We start from the raw sequence: 8,828 nt of genomic DNA on the forward strand, positions 1-8,828 counted from the left end.
ACCCAGGAGAGCCACAGTCTTTGGGTCAGAGGTCACGGTTAAGGACAGATGGAAGGGCTGGGCATAGTGGTTCACGGCTATAAGAATGTTATTTTAATAGTTCCTGTTCTAAAAGTGGAAATAGTTTGTAGACTTTATGGATAACATCCTGTCACTCCTACTTGATGGAGCATTTGTTGGACAGTTGCTACTTTTCATCGCTATATTGGGATAGACCTGAGGAAGGACCAGCTCCGACGGCCAGCACACCTGACCAAACATCAGTCAGTCACATTAGCGCTGGCCAGCAGTCGTCTCCGTCTGCACGTGTTCAGACACTTTTCAGTGGTTGTCTGGGTTGCCCCTTTTTGGTCGAAGAACTCTGGGAATCTCTGACCTCACAGATGCCCAAAACGTAAGTGAAGTTAACACGTCTTTATATATGGTAAGTCCCCGGTGCAGGGCTCCACCAGGACATTCCTTATTCACACCAGAGTTCCAGACGCTGCAGATGCTGACCAGGACCCTCGCTTCACTTCTGAGTTTGTGGTGATGGGCTCCCAACACGGTACTCTGTGGAGCTGCCACCTCCTTCACCTGTCTCAGGCTGAGAAAGCGCTGTAAGTACTTGCTAAAATGCATTCACATTAGTTGAATGGAAGGCTGCTTGTTTCATTTATCAGCCGGTCTCATCAGGTGTGAATTGTCACAGGTGTTCATCTTTTTTTCTTTATCCAATAGATTTTATTATTTTGTAGAGCAGTTTAAGTTTCGAGAAAAATTGACCAGAAAATATCCTATTTCCATGTAACCTGTCTTCCTCCACACTCTTCGTCCTTTTTTCAATATTTTGTATCATTGCGATTCATCTGTTACAATCCATGTGGCAATGTTGATCCAACAGAGGCCACATTTTACAGTAGGCCACAATTTTTAGTAGAGACGGGGTCTCGCTGTTGCTTAGGCTGGTTTCGAACTGCGGAGCTCAAGCAATCCACCCGCCTCAGCCTCCCAGAGTGCTAGGATTACAGGCGTGAGCCACCGCGCCCGGCCTCATTTGCCTTTTCTGAATGTTGGGTGATGTGCGTGTGTTGAACTTTTGCTCATTTTTAATCAGCTTGTTTATCTTCTTGTTGAATTTAATAGGTTCTTTTTTCTACTTTGGATGCATGTCGTGTATCAGATAAGTGTTTTGAATTTCTCCAAGTCTGTCTCTTTTCATTCCCTTTCACCATCTTTTCCTGAACAAGAGGTTTTTGTGTGTTTTTTTTTAATTTTTAATGAAGTCAAACTTAACAATTATCTAAAAATTTATTATCAAACCCCAGGTCAGCTAGATCTTTTACTATGTTTTGTGAAAGTTTATAGTTTTGCATTTTACAATTACATCGATTATCTGTTTTGAATTAGTTTTTGTGAAAGATGTATGGTCTATGTCTAGATTAATATTTGTATGTGGTTGTATACTGTCTTCACTATTTGTTGAAAAGATATATTTTCATGATTGAATTGCCTTTGAGTCTTTGTCAAAGACTGTATTTGTTGACTATATTTGTGTGAATGTATAAGAAAGTCATTGACTTTTGTACATTAACCTTGTATATTTCAACCTTCCTATACTCTCTTATTAGTTCCAGGAGTTTTGTGTGTTATTGTTGATATTTTAAGATTTTCTATGTAGACAATGATGTCATGTCAACAAAGACAGTTTTATTTCTTTATTTTCAATCTGTATAGCTTTAATTTCCTTTTCTTGTCTCATAGCATTACCTAGGACTTCCAGTACAATGTTAAATAGAAATGGTGAGAGGATATTTTTTTTTGCCTTCTTCCTCATGTTACCAAAAAAGTATCTAGTTTCTCATCATTCAGTTTGATGTTAACTGCAGGTTTCTTATAGATGTTGTTTCTGAAGAAGAGGAAGTGTCTCTGTATTCCTAGTTTGGTATCATAAATGGATGTTGGATTTTGTCAAATGTTTATATATTTTCATTTCCCATCTTTCTTGTCATACTAATAATTTTACTTTTCCCTTCTTTTCTAAGCTACCTTGAGTAAACATTTGTTTCGCTTGACCTTTTTTTGACCTTTCTCTATTTATTTCCCATAATTTTATTTGTTTATTCTTTTTGTTACTTTTTGTCTTGTGCTTTCTTTAGGTTTAATTGGCTCTTCTACTTTTGGTTTTCTAGGGTAGGTACAGATTTTTTCATTATAGAGCTGTCTTTTTTTGTTTTTGTAGTTGTGTGTGTGTGTTCAATAGTGTAAGTTTTTCTCTAGTCTTTTGCTTCATTCCACACATTTTGATAATTGCTATTTTCATTTAATTCAATATAATTTTTAATCTCTCTTGAAACTTCTTTGATTCATATGTTATTTAGAAGTGTGGTGTTTAATCTCCAAGTACTTGGGGACTTTCAAGCTATCTTTCTGTTTGTGACTTCTGCATTAATGTCATGGTGGTCCAAAAGCATTTTTTTTATTACTTATATTCTTTTTAATTTGCTAAGATGTGTTCTGTGTTCCAGAATGTGGGCTATATTTGTGAAAGTTTCATGTGAATTTGAGAAATAGAGTGGGTGACAGCCCTGAAGTGGGTGTGAGTTTGGTGGGTGGAGGACCAGCCATAGGTCAGATTGACCCGAAACCCAGAATGAACTGGGTAATGTTACTGTGGTTCAGATGAGAAAAGAAGCTGTCACTATGATAAAGTTTAATTTCAATTTGAAAGTTCAGAATTTCTCATGTGTGCAAACATGGACACGGGGAGACCAGGTGGGAGACTGGGACAGTGAGACTAAGGATGGTGACAGCTTGACCGGGGGGAAGTGGGCGTGGAGATGGAGAGATGGGGTCAGGTCCAGGCCCTGAGCTGCAGGCAGAGACCATGAGACTCGCTGATCCTGTGGGTGCAGAGAACAAGGGAGTCAGGAGGAGGACTGGGGGTCTTCTGGGGGCATCTGTGTGAGGGGGTGTCTTTCATTGGAGCAGGGAGGGATGGCAAAGGAGTGACGTGGACAGGGGGATTGGAACAAGGGCAGAAATGCCAAGTGCTTGGGAGGATATAAAGGCGCAGGGCTTAGAGGAGTGATCCCAGCTGCGGTTACCAACTCGAGAGTCACCAGGGAGGAAAGGTGCAACAGCAGTAAAGATGTCCCAGACCTGAGCAGATCCCATGGGATATACTCAGTGGCACCGGTAGTGGCCAGGCTCCTCCTTAGTATTAACAATATCCTCCCAGTATTAACAGTATCACAAACAGGCTCAACAGCGACCTGCCTCTGAGCATTCCCACAGGTTGGGGCTTGAGCTGTGTCAATTCCCCATTGTGATGAATTTCCCCAGTGCAGACAGGCCCATAAGCCCTGAAGACAGCTGAGGGGCTTGGTCTAAATCGCCCCACGGGGCCATGGTACAGACAGAATATGTTGCTCTTGTCCTTGGCTTTGGGAAGATAATGGCAACCAATGTCTGACCTGGAGACTCTGCCTGTGGTTTGGTTTTCAACCCTGGGGCTCTGCCTCCTGGTCCACTGTGCCCCTCATGGTCAGGATACCTTGGGTCAGACACCCCAACATGACCTCATGCTCCTGAGGGTCATTCCCAGGTCATTCCCTATTCCATGAGCCATTGAGTCCATTGTCTTCCACGCCCCAAGGCTGGGGCCCAGCACTCTTCAGTGGGAACTTCAGAGCTCATGCCAGCGGCGGTGTCCCATAGAGGCTGCTTGCTGATTGAAAATCCCCCAGAAACTGCCTAACCCAGGTGTAAAAAGTGATTCACACCAAGAAACATTATTTGTATTATCTCATTGAATTCTCATGACCATATGTGGTAGTATCTGCTAGGACCCCACATTGCAGGTGTGAAAACTGAGATTCATGTAAGTTGAGTCACTCATTTCGGGTCCATCAGTCTTCACTGTAAGGGTCAGTGTTCACAGGGCTCTCTGGTGAAGACACTAGCTGTGAGTTTGAACCTGGTGTGTTCTATGGGAGGCAGTGTGTTGAAAGCAAAGAGAGCACCCCCAGCTCTCTGGAAGAAACACTGTCCTTGAAGCCATGTGTGTTCGTGAGGCAGTGGGGGAAGCGGACTGTGGTGTCCTCAGTGGGAGGGTGTTCGTGGTGTCCTTCCCAGGGAGTGGAGATCAAGCTGTTTCTGTTCAAATTCCCCCTGTTGCTCAGGGTATTGCGTCAATTCTTTGACATTGGAGCCTTTCCGTAATGCAGGTTATCATATCTCAGTTTGTTTCCCTAGAGGATAGAAGAAAGAGGGGGGGAGAGAAAGAGAGGGGGGCAGGGAGGAGGCAGGGAGGGAGGAGAGGAACACATGAGAGAGGGAGTTACAAAGAAGTCATGAATTTTATAACTCAATCTTGGAAATGACATTTCATTTCTTTTGCCTTAGTGATTAGAAGGCTGGTGCTAAATTCAATCCCCCCTCAAAGGCAGGTGATTACACAAAAACTTGTGGGCCAGGAATTGTGCATGGCTGGAAGCCATTGTGGGGGCTTCTTGTGACATAGCTCAACGTGAGACTCTAGAGACTGATTCTAAGTATGATGGGAAGGCATCGGAAGGTTTTATGCCAGAGGGGACAACATCCGAATTCCAGTCCATTTCCACCTTCCCATGGGAGTCTGGGCAATGATGCGAGGAGGGAAGGGAATTGCCCAGATAACAGAGCCTGACCTAGGCCTGTTTTGAGAAGCACCATGCTACTTTTGGTCATGATTCCAGCTCTGGGATTGTGCGTTAGCTACATGGGATACTGGCCCGTGGAGTATATAAGTATTTGTAGGTACATACACTTGGTGACATTGCTTGAAAGTAGATGCTAGAATAATATCATAATTCCCACTGTGCTGAAGGGGAGAGTGAGGAGGCCCTGAGGGGCCCAATTGAGGGTCATAGTCCTGGACAGGAGGAGGAACTGGGTGGATCCAGCTCTGTCTCCTCACGCTGTGGCCCTGGCTGCACTCGGGCCCATCCTAGGGGCTGTGGGATGGGCTGTGTGCCAATAACTGTGTACGGTTGTGACATATGGGGGTGGAGCGTGAGTGGTCAGTAGCCTCCAGGGGCCCTTGGGTAGGTCTTTTCTGAGGAGGAAGCCCAGGAAAGTGGACCTCAAGAGGTGACCTCACTTTCTGGATAACACCCCAACAGAACTTGGAGCCCTGGTACCCAGGCACCCACATTCCAGAGATAGCCTCGTCCCAGCTCACTTGGCAGGAGATACACATGAAAGCCAGATGTTCTCCTGCTCTGTCCCGACTGCCCAAGGTCCTGGACTCAGGAAAGCCCAGAGTGAGAGTCTTTTCTAGCACTGAAGATGGGGTCTCAGCCCTCACCCCTGATGCCTCAGATATTTTGGCAGGAAGGGCCCAAAGGTAACCTGGGATGGGCAAGGCAGGCTAAACAAGGCCACCCCTCTGATCCCACGCAGGCAGCCCCACCAGCTGTCCTTGTGTGGGGAAGTGGCCATGGGGGTGGCTGGTCCTGGGCAGGAGCAGGTGGTTGGGGTTAAAGGACTAGTGGCCCATCATGCTCACACCCGGGCCATGGCTGGCAGGTGGGAAGGTGCTGGGTGCTGCCACATGCCCTGCTGCTCTTCCTGAGCCCTCAAAGTTTTGTAACTGGCTCTGTAAGGAGGAAAACATTTTTAGATAATTTTTTTCCTGTGTAGTTCTCTTATGTTTCAAGTTCCCAGGCCAGTAAGATTTGCTGACCAGAACTTTGTAACTTTCTGTTGCAGTGACACATTCTCTTTTCAGTTTCTTTCCCAGAAACCTCCTTGGAGCCACACTTTAACTACAAAGCCTCACACCACCTGTTCATCTAGAGAAGACGAGATAAGTGATAATCCATCACAGATCATGCCCGATGACCCACTCAGCCTGCACACGAGGCTGAAAGAATGACCAATATTAACCCCTAGCTCATTACAATACTATTCTGAAATCCCTGCTCTGGGAGGGACTTAACCACCATTTTTTTGATCATGGGACATGTGATCTCTCACTGCCCTGGCATGCCCTACACTCCACCCCAAACATGTAATGATGCTCACTCCCCTCATGCCTTATTCATTTCACATCCAGAAAAAACCCCTGACCCTGTTGGTCAAGGAGGCAGATTTGAGGCAGTTCATACCTCCCCCCAGTAGATGCAGCCACTGAAATAAATCATTTCTTCCTTGACAACGATTGTTGTCTCAGTAATTGGCTTTCTGTGTGGCGAGCAACAGTGAACCCTCCCCTGTGGCTTCATTGACAATTTGGCAGCTCGTCCAGGATCCCTTCACGTGGCTTGGTGGCTGTGGGATGGGGAGAGACTTTAAAGCCTCCCTAGCGGCTACCTGGCTGATTTCTGCTGGAGGCTGGTTTTGGTTTCTCCCACCAGCTTCTCTGTCACCAGCTGCAAACATGTCCCTGATTGTCAGGGAAGAATGGACATTTGCCCTTTTGATTTTAGCATTCGTGACTGGACAGGTGAGTGCTGTGTGAAGGTACTCCACAGTGAAGAACCTCCTCTCCCCATTTGGAGAGATTCTCCGGAATTCCTGTTTGGGTTGGGAGCCTCGGCCATTTGGGAGAGTAGCACCTAAAACTCCTCTTTCCATCTGGGGAATTTCTCTGGAGTTCCCATCTGAGCCAGAGGCCTCAACCAGTTGGGACAGCAGGACCTGCTGCTCATCTCTCCATTTGGGGAGTTTCAAGGGAAAATCCATTTGGGTTGGAAGCCTCAACCATTCATTTGGGAGAACAGGACCTCTGGCTGTTTGTATTTGGCACTCCTGAGGCTTATTTGTTGGACTGCAGTACGTTTGGCATGTGAGTGTGTTTGTGTCTGTGACTATGGAAAATAAGAATTTATCCCTGAATGTAGCCCTTTCGACTGCAGTCTTCAAAGCTAGTGTGCACACTGGAAATCCTCTGTCTCTGCCGTGTGGGCTCTTATGCCATTTGAACCTAGGACAGGTCATTTGCAGTACTGGTTGGTTTGAGATAAGATTCTTGAAAACTTTTCTCTCGTCTCCCTCTGTAGAAATTTGTTTGGAAGTACTCTGGGGTTTTTGTTTTGTTTTGTTTTGTTTTGTTTGTTTTTTTAGTTTTGTTTTGTCTGATGTGGTGTTTTTGGGCTCGAGCTTGAAACCTGTTAAGTTTTTCCGTGTATTGAGTGTTTTATCTATATTATTGTGTGGTAAATAAATGTACTGTCTATGAGGAAGCTTAATGAAATGCCAGGATTCCTAGGACTATAGCTGATCTCCACATATTATGTTTTGTTCTTGTGCACATGTTTAAACTGATGGACAAATTACATCAAGAAAATTTCAGAGCTCAAATGGTCAACCTGCCACTATAGAGTTAAAACGTAGAGTTTGTTAAATATTTTTTTTTTTTGCCTGCTTGTGAACTGTGGTTGCTGTGTTACTGGCATTGAGATAAGACTGTGTGTCTATTTTATTAATTCAAGGTCACTTGAAGCAGTCAGTTCTGGTAGCAATGTGAACATTGAAAACTCCTTTGGAACGGAAGGAAAAGAAAAGGTTAAAGAGGCCTTTTAAAGAAAGATTCAAACTACCACGAAAGCTGCTTTACCCAAAACTTTGGTCCATAGTTCTCATTACATTACGATTGGGGCAGCTAAAGTTTGGCAAGTTCCAACTTTGTCTAAAACAATTTGATCTAACCATCTTTTCCAAACTGGTCTGAATATGGCTATAAACCTAAAAAAATGTTATATTTGTATAATACTGCCTGTCCCCAGTACTCTTTCAGGTCTTGGGAAACACGGCCCCTTAATGAATTATTGAGCTACAATACTATTCTCCAATTAGATTTATTTTGTCATCATGTTGGGAAATGGGATAAAATCCCTTGTGTACAGTCTTTTATACTTCTATATAGAAAAAAGCCAGATCAAATTAAGTGTAAGGTTCTAGTACAGGGGACAGAAGCCTTCAAAAAGGTTGAGGAGCAACAAGACAGGTCTAAGAACCCCGTCTTGCCATCAGAAGAAAACTCCCATGTTGAAGATGCCCTTTGGGAAGCCGTGACAGCAGCTCCAGCTGTGGCTGCAGCTCTGATTTCTTTCAGACCCTCTCCTGACCCTCCTGCCCGCCTCGTGACTGTGGACCCCTTTCTTCACCCCTGCTGACTCCTCCAGCCATCTGTCCTTCGCTTTCTTCCTTCTCTGAGAACAGTCATGGAGAGCATGGGGACATGCGCTCTCCTTCATGCACCCAGCAGGGTACACAGTTTGGTTGGGATCCTCCCTCCTTCCTGACAGGGCAGTTTCTTTTGAGACATGTCCTTTTAGGAAAAATAAATGAGAATGGACCCCGACTCGAACACAAATAATGGAAATGAAGTTAAGATTCAGCATTTTCAAGACTGCATCCTGGCTGGGCTTAGGAAAGGGGTTCTCAAGACTAAAGGCCTGAAAAGGTTCAGGAAATAACACAGGAAATGGATGACAATCCATCAGCCTTCCTAGAGAGGATTATGGAGGCAAATCAGAAATGTATACATCCAGAAAGTCCTAATAATGCAAGGTTAATGAACAGTAACTTTTTTGGCCAGAACATTCCTGATATCCAGCAAAAGCTACAGAAGTTAGAAGGGGTTCTCACCTTGCCCATATCTTATTTGGTTAAAGTGGCTTATAAAGTCTTTATAAACCACGAACAGACCAAAGAACAGAAAAAGAGTGATGGGGAACCTACTGTACCACTGATGGGGCTGAATTCTGAAGCTGTTGAAAGATAGGTCCCTGGGGCTCCCCAGAATCCACCAAGTTATGGCTAGTGATTAATATCCCACACCAGGAGCCCAGGGTAACCGT

The 8,828-nt window shown here is 44.7% G+C and overlaps 1 protein-coding gene across 1 annotated transcript in view; it reads left to right on the forward strand.

Annotated features, from left to right (window-relative positions):
• HAUS8 (HAUS augmin-like complex, subunit 8) overlaps nt 1–8,141 on the forward strand; it is a 37,519-nt gene extending 29,378 nt beyond the window's left edge. Inside the window, exon 11 of the mRNA XM_012653985.1 lies at nt 7,892–8,141. Coding sequence (XP_012509439.1) covers nt 7,892–8,141 — 250 coding nt within the window. The remainder of the gene's footprint in view (nt 1–7,891) is intronic.
• Nucleotides 8,142–8,828: the final 687 nt, after the last annotated feature.

This window comes from Propithecus coquereli, unplaced genomic scaffold (genome assembly GCF_000956105.1).
Source record: "Propithecus coquereli isolate 6110/MARCELLA unplaced genomic scaffold, Pcoq_1.0 Scaffold438, whole genome shotgun sequence".
NCBI classification, from domain to species: Eukaryota; Metazoa; Chordata; class Mammalia; order Primates; family Indriidae; genus Propithecus; species Propithecus coquereli.